This window comes from Felis catus, chromosome B1, assembly GCF_018350175.1.
Source record: "Felis catus isolate Fca126 chromosome B1, F.catus_Fca126_mat1.0, whole genome shotgun sequence".
NCBI classification, from domain to species: Eukaryota; Metazoa; Chordata; class Mammalia; order Carnivora; family Felidae; genus Felis; species Felis catus.
Genome location: NC_058371.1, coordinates 62,625,678 through 62,642,978, shown reverse-complemented (window position 1 = coordinate 62,642,978; position 17,301 = coordinate 62,625,678). Strand labels below are relative to the sequence as shown.

General features: G+C 37.9%; 1 protein-coding gene across 1 annotated transcript in view; it reads left to right on the top strand.

Moving 5' to 3' along the window:
* Window positions 1–17,301, top strand: part of CPE (carboxypeptidase E) — a 120,337-nt gene that overhangs the window by 82,169 nt on the left and 20,867 nt on the right. The window contains exons 2-5 of the mRNA XM_011281641.4: window positions 3,581–3,777; window positions 5,709–5,876; window positions 14,847–14,964; window positions 16,450–16,632. Coding sequence (XP_011279943.2) covers window positions 3,581–3,777; window positions 5,709–5,876; window positions 14,847–14,964; window positions 16,450–16,632 — 666 coding nt within the window. The remainder of the gene's footprint in view (window positions 1–3,580; window positions 3,778–5,708; window positions 5,877–14,846; window positions 14,965–16,449; window positions 16,633–17,301) is intronic.

Here is a 17,301-nt window from a genome sequence, read left to right as displayed (position 1 = left end):
CTCGGAGGAGACCATAGTTTTCCATGACTGGAAGAATGTGAAGGCAGAATGGGTGTGAGAGAAGTAAAGAGGCCAGAGCCCCAGTGAAGGAAGTGCCTATGGAGACTAGGGGGGTGCAGCAGGCAGAACCACAGGGAAATTAAAGCCCTTGTAGAGAATTTTGGTCTTTATGGTGAAAGCAAATGGGAAGCTAGTTTGCTGACGGGTTTTAGATGGAGGAAACCCAATGGGGGTTGTGTCATGAAAAGATAATTTTGGCAGTGGGAGGGAGAAGGGCCATATAGGTGGCAGGGATATTCCTTCCACTTTAGAACCTTGAAGCTGGTTGGTTATGTATCCAACATTTCTTCATCGTTGCCTCACTGCCGAATACTGTTTGTGTGCACATCTGTGTCCTCCTCCAGACCCTACATTCTTTGAAGTTTGGGACGCTCTTCTATTGGCTTTCGGGTCTCCTGTAGTGTCAGACACCAGTTTTGCATATGCATCCAACAGATGCTTTATTTAAATATTTTTTTAATATTTATTTATTTTTGAAAGAGAGAGACAGTGTGAGTGGGGGAGGGGCAGAGGGAGAGGGAGACACAGAATCTGAAGCTGGCTCCAGGCTCTGAGCTGTCAGCACAGAGCCCGACACGGGGCTCGAGCCTGCAAACCGTGAGATCATGACCTGAGCCGAAGTCAGCACTTAACCGACTGAGCCACCCAGGCGCCCCCAACAGATGCTATATTTAAAAAGTGTGGCTCTTCTTCATCTCACAAGACACGTCAGTAGGCTTAACACAGCTCTTCTGTATTCTGGGGATGGCATTATCTAGCAATCTAATTTGTTCCAGAAGACAGTGGAAGATAAAAATACACTTGCCTTTTTCTTTTGCTAAGTCACATGTGCCTTGAATTCCATTTCCATACATTAATGTCTTCTAGAAAATGACCTTTACAGTTCTCTCTTCACGTCAAACTAAAGCATTGCTATTGTCATTATTATTACTATCTCCTCATAAATATAAGAGACATTTTAGGGGAGATTTGCTTCTCAGAGAAATTTCCTACAGAGTTGAAGAAACAAAATCACATCGGAAATTTTCTGACTTTGAAAACCAGGCGTTTTTGAGGCCATAAGGGTGGTAATGCTTGTGTCAGAGCCTAGAGAGTAAGTTCTTTGCAGAAGCATTCAGATTCAAATATAAAATATACTGTGATGACCAAACACACACTGTGGGGCTGAGTATGAGTTTGTTATTTCTCCTTTAAATGAGTAAATGTGTATACATATATGTGTATGTGTGTGTATGTACATATATATATATATACACATTTTTTTTTAACCAGAGAAGTAATACAAAATTTCAGTGAGTTAATCTATCTTATCTATATCTTACCTATATCCTATATATCTTATATATATATCATATATGTATATGTATATATACATATATATATACATACATGTATGTATATATACATACATATCTTATATATATATATATGATATATATATGTATGTATATATATACATACATGATATATATATATACACATTTTTTTTTTTAACCAGAGAGGTAATACAAAATTTCAGTGAGTTAATCTACTATTTTGGGTTGTGGGCCAAGCTCTTCTGACTAAATGAAGCCTCCAGCAAAGCTGTGCTTAGGTGAGGGGCAGGACCAGACTGCCTCCCACAGTGCAGTCTTCTCAATAACTTTGTCAAAGAGGCTTGTAATCTTCCCCTGGCTGTTTGATCTCTATTTTCTTTTGTAGCGGACTGCTACAGTTTCTTTTGTGCCTCAATCAGATTAATATCCAGTGGGGGAAGGTATAAAGCACATGAGTTTGACAGAAAGGAAGAAGGTTATTATGACATTTGAAATCAGAAGCAAAGAAAAGATCTCTTCTCATATACCTTGTGGGCAAGTCCCTGGGGGTAGTTTTATTAGCGACTTTCACTGAAAGTAAAAAAATGAGGGGCATATAAATAGCACTGATCCTGCTCCTGCCTAGATTAAGATTAGCTTAAGTGCGGGCTGAAAGGTCACACAAGGGCATGGTTCTCTGTAATAGGTAATCATTTAAATCACACACTCAGGAATCTCATGCAAAGGATGTTCAGATAACATATTTCCAGAAGAAAAATATTTCCAGCTTTTCTTTTACCAGGGGTGAGAAGTTCTAGTTGATTTTGTAAGTGGGAAAATTCTTTCCACTGCAGAAATTGGGCCTGGGGGAAGGATAAAGCAGAAGGGAACAGAACAACAGGATTAATTAAGATCATTTGCTGCTCTGCTCCACAATTTTATTACTCCTCCTAAAATGCAATGGAGAGCAGCAGAAACGGGCCACAGTGATTTGTGTTTGAATTCTGAGCCCTTCAGCAAAACGTATCCTCTATGGGCTGCATTTGTGCAAGAAGAATGGCAATAAAAATATCTGTCTTTCCCATTTTAGTGGGCTTTTGTAAAGAAGAAATTAGATTATGTAAGGAAAACACCACACTTGTTATTTGCCAGGCACCGTTCTAAGCATTTATACTCATTCTTTCACTTGGTTCTTAAAATAATCGTATAGGTAGACTCTATTCTCTCCTTTTATAAGGAAAACAGAGCCACGGAGAGCCAAAGTAACTTGCTCAAGGCTGGCCAGTAAGTCTTGGTGCTAGGATTTGAACCCATGCACTCGGGTTCCAGAAGTTCATGCTTTTAATCACTCGGATTAAAAAGAGGAAAAACAACAATAACAACAACAACAACAACAACAACAACGACTCTTAACTAAATGAGAAGACCAGTTTTTGAATCCTGGCTTCATGGGCTGTGTTACCGTGGTCAGGCCTCTTAAGCACTCTGAACTTCAATTTGCTCATCATAAAATAACACCTACTTTTAGATGTTTGGTGAGGACTAAGTAAGAAAAAAAATGCAAAGTTCAGTTTTCAACCAATAGGAGGCATGCAGTTTATTATTATTTATTGAGGGTAGGATGGTATATTTGTCTGCTCGGGTTGCCCTAATAAAATACCGCTGACTGGGTGAACAGTCAGAACAATAGAAATCTATTTTCTTACAGTCCTGAAAGCTGGAAGTTCAAGGTTAAGGGACAAGCAGGGTTGATTTCTGAGACCTCTCCCTGGTTTTCAGGTAGTCTTCTCGATGTGTCCTCAAATGGTCTTTCTCCATGCACCTGGGGGAGAGAGAGGAGGGATTGCTGGTGTCTCTTCTTCTTGTTGAAAGGATTAGGGTCCGACCCTTATGATCTCATTTAACCTTAATTATTTCCGTAAAGGTCCTGTCTCCAAATATAGTCACATTGGAGATTAGGGCTTCAACAAATGAATTTGGAGGAGACACAGTTCAGTCCTTATCAAGCTGGTAAGCTGGGGAGAGAGAACTGGAAGGGAAGTAGCATTTGGAGTATTTTTGATATTTAAAGTAGATTTCTTAGGTAGCAATTCGGGAGGCAGAAGAAACTGTCAGCTATGTGTAGTAAATTAGGAGGTATACAATATACTCATCACTGTATGCCATTTGTATTCCATTTGGAGCTACAGAAAGTGTCTCCATACTATCGATTTTTGCTCTTTTAGGTGAGCCTGAATTTAAATACATTGGGAATATGCATGGTAATGAGGCCGTTGGACGGGAACTGCTCATTTTCCTGGCCCAATACCTGTGCAACGAATACCAAAAGGGGAATGATACCATCGTCAAGCTGATCCACAACACTCGTATCCACATCATGCCTTCCCTCAACCCCGATGGCTTTGAGAAGGCTGCATCTCAGGTGAGTTCTGGCCAGCTCAGAGCAGGGCACGCTTTCTTCATTTCATATGTTTGTACCTATGTGCTTATGTGTAAGTAATATACTCACATGAAGTTTACATAGAGGGCAGAGGAGGATATAAGGGACATGCCATTCAACATGCTGGCAAGAAAAAAATTTAGAAGGTAAGAGATGGTGGGTGAATTTCTTCAGCAGAGATTGCCAATGAGAAATTTTGTTAATAAGTCAATTTTCAATTGTTTTGTTGTTAAATAAATCGTATTTATTCACCCACATTTTGACTAGATAAATTTCCTTTCTTCTAAAAATCTAAAAATAGGACTATTGCCAAGTGTTGAAGAGTAATGCCATGGCTGTCTCTGAATGAGGTGATGTCCTAGCGCCCTCTACTGACAACGAGGAAGAAATATTTTGGCCAGATGAATGTTTAATTCTTGTCTATGTATGATGAGTAAAGTAAAAAATGATGTTGTAAAAAACAACAACAACAAGAACTCTTTCTACATCAAACATGAAATTAATTTAATACATTGTAACTGTTAGAGAACCTGGGAAGTAATGACAAAATTGTAAGAGAAAATATATGGTATGCGTTCCCTTTTTGTTTGCACAGGTATGGAGAACCTTAGCTGCAGTTTTCTTATTTTATAGGAAGGTACTAAAGTATATAATAGGATGCTTATCTCCAGGTAGAAAGTTGATTTGTACCCTAAAAATGAAAGGTCCAGTGATCTGTCGGTTTGACATTGTAAGAAACCCAGACAGTGAATTTCTGTAAATAACATCGATACAATTTCTAAAGTGATAAAAGGAAAATTCGAATAACATAGAGAATTAAATTATTTACTATCTTAAGAACTGTAATATTATTTATTATAATTAATAATTATAAATATAATTATTTATATTAAGAATTGTAAGACAGAAGGACAAAAAGATTATCATTTTTATTTTCCGTTTTAGATTTTTATTCCTTAGAGTCTAAGTTATCTGGGCTTATATAATCTCAAGAATATGGGAATTAGCTCTATATCATAGATTATGTATAATTTAATAGTAAAACAAGAAATACGCATTATGGAATATAGCTAAATGTCTTGGAAATTCATTAAATTTCCAGATTATGCCATTACTGGAATAAAGGGCTTAAAATTGAACAGAAAATTTTCAACTTACAGAGCTCTATGAAGTTGTTCATGAAGACTGTAAGAGGGAGGTATATTAGAAATATGTAAATAATTTATGTTAAACTCATTTAAAACCTTTGATCTTTAGTAATTTCTTTTGAATACTTAAAAGATTGATTGCTGTGATTTACAAAGCCAATGAATATTTTACTTAAACCCAAATCTAGACTGGCATGATTCGTTTAATAAAATTTTTTTTAAGTGTTTTTTTGAGAGAGAGACAGAGACAGAGAGAGAGAGACAGAGCATGAGTGGGGGAGGAGCAAAGAGAGAGGGAGACACAGAATCCAAAGGCTCCAGGCCCTGAGTTGTCAGCCCGATGTGGGGCTTGAACCCTGGAATCTTGAGATCATGACCTGAGCTGAAGTCAGATGCTTAACCGACTGAGCCACCCAGGTGCCCCTAGATTGGCATGCTGTGAAAGGTATCATCTATTACTAATATATACAGATATTCTTTGCAGTTTGATGATACATATCTTTTAAATGTAATTATTATTACATTTAAAATATTATTATTTAAAATATTATTCACTGAAAATATTTTTGAAATGAGCATAACAAATACTTTAAACCTGATACCTTCATATGTTTGTCAGTAAGAGAGTGAAAATGCAGCTTTGAGAGGACATTGCTGAAATAATTAATCTTAATAAATTATTTTAAAAATCATTGATGAAAACCTTAATTAGATAGTAACAATGGTACTAAAGAACTTATTATTTTCCCCCTTGATCTTTTTCAGCCTGGTGAGCTCAAGGACTGGTTTGTGGGTCGAAGCAATGCCCAGGGAATAGATCTGAACCGGAACTTTCCAGACCTGGATAGGATAGTTTATGTGAATGAGAAAGAAGGTGGTCCAAATAATCATCTGTTGAAAAATCTGAAGAAGATTGTGGATCAAAACACAAAGGTAGAGAATATGTGTGGTTTACCTGGGTTCTGTCCTCTAGCCTAAGGAAATGTGTTCTAATATCTTCAACATAATGGAGGACTTAAGAGTAATACTAAAGCTTGTATGGGGTAATTAGCCAGTGCCTGGAAAGTCAAGGCTGGAGACCATGGAACTGGGCAGGGGGTCAGGGGAATAAGAAGTGGGGTGGGGACATGAAGGAAAAACCCAGTTGGGGGTGTCTTAAAAAGTCTTCACGGCCTTTCAGAGGTGCTTTATCAGCACATCAGAGCATTTCACATTGTTGATCTTTTTCTTTTTTTCCAGAACTTTCTCCTTCTTTGCTTTGCACAACTCCACTCTCATGCCCCTTCTACTGCCTTTCCAATTACTGCTCAGCTTCTTTCCCTGCTTCCTCTACCTTGGCTAAGTGCTGGCCTTCAGGGTGCAATCTGCTACCCTTATCTCTTTCCCTGCAGACCCATCTCTGCAACTCCCGATCTCCTGTGGAGTTCTCTTTCTCTATTTTACTTACTCACTGAGTCCCTTTATCTGGCGACACCCAGGGCCTCAAAAAGAAACATTTTCCATAAGAAAACAGTGTTTTCTCATTTACCCTATCATCAAAGCCTTGATTTTCTCATCACTGTTACCACCCACCAGCAATCAGTTGGATCCCAGTGATTTGAGGGCCATAACACTTCTTCAGTTTCCTCTACTCTGCAAATTCATTCCACTTTTTGGTTCAGGCCCCCACTGTCTCCTGCTCTGATGAATACAGTAGTCCCCTATTCTTGCTTTGGGTTTCAGCCTCTCCCAATTCTGTTCAATCTTCTCAAATTCCTCCAGAGTGATCTTCATACACAGATTACTGCCCCATTGCTTATAAAGCCTTGCCAGCTGTCCACTGTCCAGAGGATAAAGTAAAAACTCAGTATGTCAGAATTGTGTGATGGCTTGGCATGGAGAGTCTGGAAGCAGCCACCTTGGCCGCCCTGGCTCCATATTTGCTGCATGAGTTTTGGAAAGTTATTTAACCACTATATGCTTCTGCTTCTTCATCTGATATGGAGATGATAGTGTCTACCCCATAGGATGGTTATAAGGATTGAACGAGTTAATAGATATAAAGTACTTGAAGTCAGGACCCAGAACTGCTATTATTATTTCAGCATACTTTCTCAGTGCTCTGTGTCATGTACGTCAGAGTGAGATGGATGCATTGACATCTCCACCAAACTTCGATGCTCCTTCAAACCAACATTGTTTGAACGTTGTTTTCAGTTACCTGGAGAGAGATAGAGCCCATAGTGGAGGAAAGGTGGAGAGCCGCTGTTGGCAGCTTTCAGTTCCTCTTCGATTTTTCTAGGCCATTCTGCTTTGGCTCACCAGCTACTTCTTGTACCTTTCCTAAGTGAGAATGTGGAAAGTATGATTTCTCCATTTTATTATAATGCCAAGGCTGCTCAAGTGTCCCTTGGGGTCCGGCAGCTGCTGGCCGACCCGTTCCTTAATTGGGCTCTCATAGTCCATATATACCTAGTCCACCGACTCCTTTTTTGCTCCCTAAGCACACCATTTTCTAATGATTTTTTTAACATTTATATATGTGTGAGAGACCGAGTGAGTGGAGGAGGGGCGGGGGTGGGGGGTGGCGGGGACAGAGGATCTGAAGCGGGCTCTGCACTGACAGCAGCCAGCCCAACGCAGGGCTCAAACACACAAACTGTGAGATCATGACCTGAGCCGAAGTCAGACACTCAACTGACTGAGCCACCCAGGCATCCCCCTTTTCTTATTATTTTATGCCTATTTATGTGTTGTTCCAACTGTCTGGCATGCTCTCTCCTTTCTTTTCCATGTCATCTCCTCTGTGAAGCCTTCTTCAGCTATTCCAGTCAGATCCTGTTAAGCTTCCTTGATGTTCTTTACAAATACTTCAGTGTGGTGCTTACAATTATATAGAGCTTTGTGTTTGTTATAATTACTTCTGTAACTATTTTGCCTTTTAATTCTAGATTTCAGTCTTTTGGTTGCAAGAATTATAGTTTATATTTGAGTCTGACATAGCAGGCTGGAAATCTGTTATGAATGAATGCAGTCGAGCTTGGCAAGCAAATCACAATATCTGAAAATCCACAGCTGGGGTTTCAGGCAAGCATTCATCATGTGGTTGGGGCACCAGAGAGAGGATCCAGGAGATAAGGAGGGTCCTGGATTCTTGGTGTAAAGTTCTTAAAACTCTCCTGCCTATGTTTAGGATTCATTCCAGAAACTTGGGCTATGCCTACAAGTGGAAGTTGGTCTCAGAAAAGGGCTGGCAGGGGCTGAGGATTCTAGTAGAACCTGGTGAGTGGGTGACTTAAACATTCCTGCTTCTGATTCACAGATACAGTTGCATTTTCTCAGTCCCCATGCATCTTTCCTGGATGAAGGGAGAGCTGGAAAGGCAGGGGAGTGGGTGGGGTCAGCGGAGGTGAAAAGAGGGCAGTCCTGTGTGATAAGCTGTGAGGGAGTAAGAAATGAAAAACTGTTGTGGGAGCCCAATGCTGATATTAGCCTACAGACTTTACCCATTGCTTGCATTAACCTGCCTGTGCTGTCTTCGCCAAATCTGAGAAATGAGAAAAGCAATTCCTGTCACCTCGCAAAGAAGAATCTATGAAATAAGTTCATGTTGACAGGACATTTGATTGGCAGCCTTTGTGCAATGCCATTATTTTCTGTCAGCACTACCTTCCTCTTCCCCAATAGAGCTTGTGTAATATTTGCATAATCTCTGTATTGGATATTTTCTTATTTCTAGCTTAAGCAAGACTTACTTAAAAGGTGTATCTTCATGATACTTAAAAAAATTAGAGCTTCATTGAAACAATCTCAATGCCAATACTTTTTCTGGGTAAAGGTAAATTAAAGAGAAATACATAAAAATTAAGAATTTGGTCTCTTTTCTGGAACAGAAGCAAGGTGTGTTTACATTAGACTAAATCTTCAGTAAACCTGCCTAATAATCCTGGGATGATATTGCTCATGTCTGGCTCATCTTGTCTTGTTTCCATCTCTGTCATTAAGACTGAGACAGTGTTTAGACTGTGCCTGGTAGGAGACATATATATAGTAGGCATTTACTTAATATTATTACACATTTCCCCTTTTCTGACTTCTCCTTCTCAGCTTCTGTATCCCTATAGTAGTTTCTATGTTTATTTATTTATTTTTATGGAGATACAGTTGACATATAACATAACATTAGTTTCAAATGTGCCGCATAATGATTTGGTGTTTGCATATATTGTGAAATAACTACAATAAATCAGTTAACCATTAGTCACCATACATACAGTTTTTTCTTGTGCTAGAACATTTAAGATCTACTCTCTTAGAAACCTCAAATATAGAGTACAGTATTATTAATATAGTCACCCCGTTGTACATTATATCTCCATGACTTATTTTATAACTGGAAGTTTATACCTTTTGACCACCTTCACCCATTTCCCTCCCCATCCCCCAACACTGCCTCTGGCAACAGCCCATCTGTCCTTATAATGGTTTTTAAATGTCCAGATTTGTAGGAATTAGGGGTTAAAAATGCAGATTAAAAAAAAAGTTTTTATTTGTTTATTTTGAGAGAGAAAGAGACAGAGAGCAGGGGAAGGGCAGAGAGAGAGAGAGAGAGAGAATTCCAAGCAGGCTCTCAGTGTGGAGCCCAACACCGCTGGAAACCACGAACCGTGAGATCTTGACCAGAGAGCTGAAATCAAAAGTCGATGCTTAGCCTATTGAGCCACCCAGGTGCCTCCCCCCCCCCCCCAACATGCAGATTTTTATGAATGCTGATTCAGGAAGTCTGGCGTGTGTGTCCTGGGGAAATGGGTGATGAAGAGGAATCTACATTTTTACCAAGTGCTCCAGCTGTTTCCTTGTTCTTCTGAGCCTCTGAAAAAAGTTCTCTCTTGCTCCTGTCTTTTCTCATCTGTTCTTGAGCTCTTTGGCCTGGTCACCACCACTGTTATCTGGGTTTAGTACATGAGCCTTGGCCTGGATTGTTTGAAAGCAGAGTGGATTAAATCAAACAATTTTATTAAATTTATACTGGTCTTTAGTGGCTAGAGTTGTGAAGAAAAGGAAATAAATACAGCTTTAATATAAGCCATCTAATTATAGAACATAACATTTGAGCTCTATTTACAGTTCTTAAATGGAAATTTTAAAGATGGGTCATAATTGATTCTAGCTTCTGTTGGGGCTTAATCTTGAAGGTGTTCCAGAAGTTTCTCTATGGATTACTTAAAGACATAATTACAGTACAAAGAGGATCTCATCATTTAGACAGCCTAAAGCATTCTATTAATAGCCAAAGACAAACTGAGTTTAATTTGTCAAATTGTGGAATTTACTCACTTAATTTACTCACTTAATTTACTCACGTGTTACTACTGGTAACACGTCTATTAGCAACAGTGTATATATAAGAATTAGCAGTAGGTCAAACCTAATGGCCGAATATGACTTTGTGTATTCAGGACTCTAAAATTTATTTCAAAAGCAGTTCTTAAAAATGTTTTTTATTACAAAATTAATATGTTATTATGAACAAAAAGATAAAGTAAATATAAATGAGGAGAAAAATAACCCTTTACCCTATAGTCTTACATGACCGCCATTCACATTTTGGCATGTATCCTTCAGGATTATTATTATCTTTTAATTTTCTTAATGTTTATTTTTGAGAGAGAGAGAGAGAGAGAACAAACACAAGGGGGGTAAGGGCAGAGAGAGAGGGAGGCACAGAATCCAAGTCAGGCTCCAGGCTCTGAGCTGTCAGCACAGAGCCCAATGCAGGGCTGGAACTCCCGAACCACGAGATCTCATGACCTGTCTGAGCCGAAGTCCGACGCTTAACCGACTGAGCCACCCAAGCGCCCCAGAATTATTTTGTATGCATGTATCAATCTGTGAATGTATGGAAGCATACATGCACACTGTTTTGAACCCTCTCAGGCGAATAATAAACACAAACTGTATGGCTTTGCCTCCTGACCTCCCACTCAAACCAGTCCTTTGCACCGGGGGGTGCTTGCCTACTTCCTCCAAGTGTGCTCTCCTCCTTTCTTATTTTTACCACTCCCCTTTCCCCCTGTCCAAACCCTGCCTTATTTTCCCCCGAGGCATAGTGGAGTTACACCTCCTTCCTAAAGTCTTCAGAGATTTCTGTCTCTTCTCAACTCATTGAAACAATTGTCAGTACCAATCACTGGGTTTGAGTGAATAGGAGGAATGAAAAGGTTGAACACGGAAGGGGATTGACAAGAAATTCAATAGTATAATGAAAACTTTAAGCAGAACATCCTAAAAGAATGTGTTACACTCATATCATATGACACTATTGCCATTTTTTGAACAGTCGAGCCTAAAAAACCATAAATTCATCACAAAGAAAAGCATATGCATTTTTTGGATTAAAGATTTTTTTGATTAAGTGATCCATATATGTTCTTTTAAGGTTGATTGAAATCAAAATTTAAACTGGATTTAACAAATTAATTTGAATTCCAGAAACAAATTTAAGTATGTGTAAGAATTTACTATATGGTAAGGGAATGTTTCAGATCATTGTGGAAAGAAAGGATAAATTCTATATATGAAATTGAGACAAATCCATCTCACAAATATCAGCATAAATCAACATAAAATGTATCTATCTATCTATCTATCTATCTATCTATCATCTATCTATCTATCTAAACATGAACCTCATAAAGGAAAACTTTGGTAAATATATAATTTTTAGAGGGGGATAGAGCTTCTAAATGCCTTATATAGAAAAACTGGCACATAGTGACCACTTAATAGCTTTTGAGTGAATGAATAAAATAAAAAAACAAAGGAAGAGACCATAAAGAAAAGATCAGTAGATTTGACAACATAAATACCTTAATATTTTGTATTTTAATTATTATCATTATTAAATTTGAAAGAAATAAACTTGAAAGACAAATGAAAAACTTAGAAAATGTCTATAATATAGATGGTCATGTTTTTACTGAGTAAAAAACTCTTGCAAATTAATAAAAAAAGATCAACATTTCAATAGAAAAATCAGTTAAACCATGTATAAAAGTGTCACCAAAGAATAAACATGAATGGTGACTAAACATATAAAAATGGTTCTAGTGTTGTTAATTAAAGAGGCATATTTAAAAAAAATTCTAATTTGTCGTGTATCAAAGTGACAGATTAAAACACACACACATATCCTATGTTGGTAAGAGTGATGAGAAATAGCAGGTTTAATATACTATTGCTGTATTTTACAGACAAGCAATTTAGAATGCATGTTTAAAATTTAAAAAATGTGCTTAGCTTTCGGTTTGATCATTCAATTTTTAGGGAAATTTCCTTAAGCAAAGTATAGATCTGCACAAAGAGTAACTACAGGCATGTTCATAGGATTTTCTTTTATAGTGAACAACTCAATACCCAATAATTAGAGATCCTATCCCCTAGCTTTGTTGAAATGGAATTGACAAAAATTGTATAGATGCAAGGTGTACAACGTGATGATTCGATATATGTATACATTGTGAAATGATTATCACAATCAAGGTAATTAACATAACCATCCCCTCACATAGATGCCTTAGTTTTCTTTTGTGGTGAGAACAGCTTATAATCTACTCTTTCAGCAAATTTCAAGTATATGATGCAGTATTATTAAGTCACCATGCTATGCATTAGATCCCCAGAACTTGTTTATCTTATAACTGAAGGTTTGTACCCTCAGACCAAAATGCTCCCTTTCTCCCCAAAACCTCCCACCAATTGGAGATTGTCAGTGCTGGTGCATTGGTCTGGAGCCAGACTGACTGGGCTTGAGTCCAGGCCCTGCCACTTACAACTGACTGGCCTCATGCTATTGCCTAACTTCTCTGTGTCTCAATATGCTCATCTGTAGAATGGGAGTACATATAGTCCCTATTTCATAGGATGGATGCGAGACTTCAATGTGTCACACAGAAAGTATTTAGTAAGTATTAGCCATTATTTTATTCATGTTTAAGAATGATACATCTAGGGGCGCCTGGGTGGCTCAGTCGGTTAAGCGTCCGACTTCGGCTCAGGTCACGATCTCGCCGTCTGTGACTTCGAGCCCCACGTTGGGCTCTGTGCTGACTGCTCAGAGCCTGGAGCCTGTTTCAGATTCTGTCTCCCTCTCTCTCTGACCCTCCCCTATTCATGCTCTGTCTCTCTCTGTCTCAAAAATAAACATTAAAAAAAATAAAAAAAAAATGATACATCTATACATTATATACTACTCAGACATTACCACAATAATTTAGAAGGCTATTCAATGACATGAAAAAGTATTTGTTACCTGTTGTCAAACAAAAAAGGTCACATATGAAATGATACATAAATTATCACGTTTAGAAAATATTTAAGTGTTTGGAAAAAGACTGAGAAAGATATATGTAAATGTTAGCAATGGGTATCCTTAGAATGTAAAATTATGAGTAAAATAATCTTCTTTCTTTGTGTTTGTCTCCTTTACATTTTCTATAATAAACATTTTTTAAAGGTTATTTTATTTTGAGAGAGAGAGAGAGAGAAAGGGAGAGAAAGGATCCCACGCAGGCTCCGCACTGAGTGCACAGCCTGACATGGGGCTCCATGTCAAGAACTGTGAGGTCATGACCTGAGCCGAAAGGCCGAGTCAGACGCTTAATCTACTAAGCCACCCAGGCACCACTACAATAAACAATTTTTATAGGGAGAATGAGATAAGCCATTAAACAAATAATAAAAACATCACCCTATTCTAAATCACACTTTTTCACAAATTGTAAGTTGCCTACGTGGAAAATAAGATATTTTTGATACATTAAAAAAGTTGACATACTGACAATAACATGGGCTTTATAGTTTCATAGACTGAATCCTCAGCTGTGTGAACTTGGATGTATTATTGACACACTCAACCCCTAGATTCTTCCCTGTGAAAGGGGGATGAATATCTGTGTATCCAATGGGGATGTGTGATGCTCATTGAACAGAGCTCATTGAACAGAGCTATAGAAATACAAGATCCTACTGTAACCATCAAACCCTAGTGATGTTGTTAGATTTTCTGTCCCAAGGAACAGTACAGATCACATCTCCAGGAAAATATTTCTCTTTTTTTAAATCAATGAGGTACTTGGGAGTTTGAGAGTCTTCCTAGTTAGTATTAAAAACTCATTACATGAAAGATCAAGCTTCTGGCTCCAGATTAATTCTTTGCTATAAATTTCTTCCCTCTTTTATTACCAAGATATGAAGGGCTGTGAGTCGTTAAAAGACAACATGAATTTCTGAAACTTTTGCCTTTGTTTAAGATGGTTTTCTTAAAGCAAAGTGGTGTTTTACAGTGAGTTTTGAAAGAGACCCAGTTTAATATTTTTTACAGGGACAGTGTTAGAAGTAGAGGGAATTGGAAAAATAGTAAGCAATAAAAGAAAATAATAAATAATAATTATTAATAATAAAAGAAAGAAAATCTCCCATATATTTCTAGAGTTTAATCACCATAGGGAAAGAACCTAGTTCTTCAGTCCAACTATTTTCTTTTTTCATTTTCTTACTCTTAGCTATTATTAACAAAGATCAGATGGAGACGCCCTAGAATTTGAAAGTGATTTGCACGATGGTTTTCAAGTTTCAAAGAGAAAAAAGCTGGCAGCTCACAAAAGTAAAACTTCTAAGGAAACTTAAACACTATTGCAATATATTTTTTTATTATAAGTGAGAATATAGAGATGGAAATACTGTTCTTACTGGAATCTTTTTTATTTTTATAAAAACAGCCGCAAAGTGCTTGAAATATGGCCTATGCCCAGCTTTCAATGATTGTTGTTCTTGTTGTTTTTCTTTTCTGTGCCTTTCCTGTCAAGCGATCCCCCCAATGATAATCAAATTTATAATCCTTTTAATCTCTAATCTTGAATACAGCTTGCTCCTGAGACCAAGGCAGTCATTCATTGGATTATGGATATTCCTTTCGTGCTCTCTGCCAATCTCCACGGAGGAGACCTCGTGGCCAATTACCCATATGATGAGACGCGGAGTGGTAAGTGTTTTTCTTGTTTCTTTAATGGTTCAAGGTTTACACTTACCTTATGAGGATTTATAGAATGATTTCTATAATATCCTTTTAAGGAACTGGTCCTTAAGTGATTTTGCCTATAGAAACACATACGTTTAATAGGAACATCCCTTATTTCATGTGGCACGGGTATGTATATTTGGCAGCAAAGGACTGTAAGTTTTTCATAAGCTTAGTTGAAGAGGAATGTGATCTTGACAGAATGCAGGAGAAAGAGAGAAAACAGATATTATGAACTTGGGTCATTCTTGAACCCTGGAAGAATGGAGAGATAATGGGAGGTATATAGGTGTGTGGACAAGATGGCTTAAAAGTGGAAGCAGTCTTTTCGGAAGTTGATGAGGGCCCATGTGGATCTCTACGTGTTTTAACATACACTCACACTTTCACATTTGGAATGATGGTGTCGGGCGCGGGGGTGGGGAGTGGGACTTTGACTTTCTCTAACTAGTTTTAGTTAAATTTCAGGCACAGCAAGCTTTAGCCAGAGAGTTATTTTCAACTTATTTTATTTATTTTTTTTTTTTGCTCCAAGAAATTTCCTGCTTTGGATGGATTCTGAGGGCCTTTTGGAGAATTGCTTTTTGTAAGCACAGGATAATAATTTTATTTTTTTATTTTTTATTTTTATTTTTTTTAATTTTTTAACGTTTATTTATTTTTGAGACAGAGAGAGACAGAGCATGAACGGGAGAGGGTCAGAGAGAGAGGGAGACACAGAATCTGAAACAGGCTCCAGGCTCTGAGCAGTCAGCACACAGCCCGACGCCGGGCTCGAACTCACAGACCACGAGATCATGACCTGAGCCGAAGTCGGGCGCTTAACCGACTGAGCCACCCAGGCGCCCCACTGATCATAATTTTAGATATTGGAAACTCTGAGCTTTGAGGAAAAGTCTCTGCTGAAACATCATTAAAATTTAGAGATTTCTTAGTTTGTCAATAGCTGGGAAATTTAAAAGCCTAGCATATTGTATAACATATGAAGAAGAATATAGTGTATCAAAATATATATTATTTATTTACATATTACACATAGGAGATTTTTTAAAACATTTAAACTCAAATACTAAAAATATGTGTGAGAGTGGTTCACGGTGGCTGTGAGGTTGGTACAGGTACATTTTTAAAATTAAAAATTTTAGCAATGGAAATCTTACTGTTTTCTCAGGTCTAGTTCACCACAAGTTTATCACCTTTTCTCCTGAAGCTTTCAATTCATAAATAGAATGTGCATTCTGCCCAATGTCTACATTGTTGCATGGAACGGAATGTTATAGAATTTAAAAGCTAAGTGTAGCTTTTGAGCACTTAAACCTTCACTCCTTTCCCATAGTGATGTAGCTAAAGAAATACTTCAGCAAGAAACAACACTGAATCACTCTTCAGAAAATAAGGAGTGCTCCTTGGTCTGTGTTAATTTCTTTAATCTGTGGGTTTATTTACTAGGTAGTGCTCATGAATATAGCTCCTGCCCAGATGATGCCATTTTCCAAAGCTTGGCTCGAGCGTATTCTGCTTTTAACCCACCCATGTCTGACCCCAATCGGCCACCATGTCGCAAGAATGACGATGACAGCAGCTTCATAGATGGAACAACCAATGGTGCTGCTTGGTATAGTGTACCTGGTGGTGAGTTTCCATTTTGCTTTTTGATCATGTGATAGTGAATTCTTTATAATTACCATTTCACTTTAGAGATTTTTCAGTCCTCCTCAAACATTAAGAAATAGGCTAACCCTATAGTTCATTAAAATTAGCTTTCTGCAGGAATGGTTGTTGTGTACAGGTTTGTTTTTGTTGATTTTTAAAGATCAAGATGCTAATTGAAGACATAGAAGAAATGAACTAAAGACACACGTTGGGAAAATATAAACTGAATATTATTAACTATCCTACTTTTGAAATTCTGGCCCTAGGGAATAAGATAGCTTCCTTATCACATGTTAGTTAAGCTTTTACTATAGGCAAATCTATTTTTTGGAGGGCAGGCTTTGGCTTTTAGCATATCTTGGTCTAGATACCTTTTTTTTTTTTTCTTTTAGATGATGGGATAATGGGGACTGTTTGATGTATAATATTAGTTTTATCTTCACTGCTATAATAAGCACTATTATGTCATGAAACTCTTCACTTTTTATGGGGTCTGAAAAGGGAAAAGCCCACATGCAGCTCGGATGCTGGAGAAAGCATCTTCTAGGCAACCAGGGGAGCACTCCTGAGTCCCTTTGCCCCACATGGACTTTAGAGCTGTGGTTTCCCTTCCTTCCTTCCTTCCTTCCTTCCTTCCTTCCTTCCTTC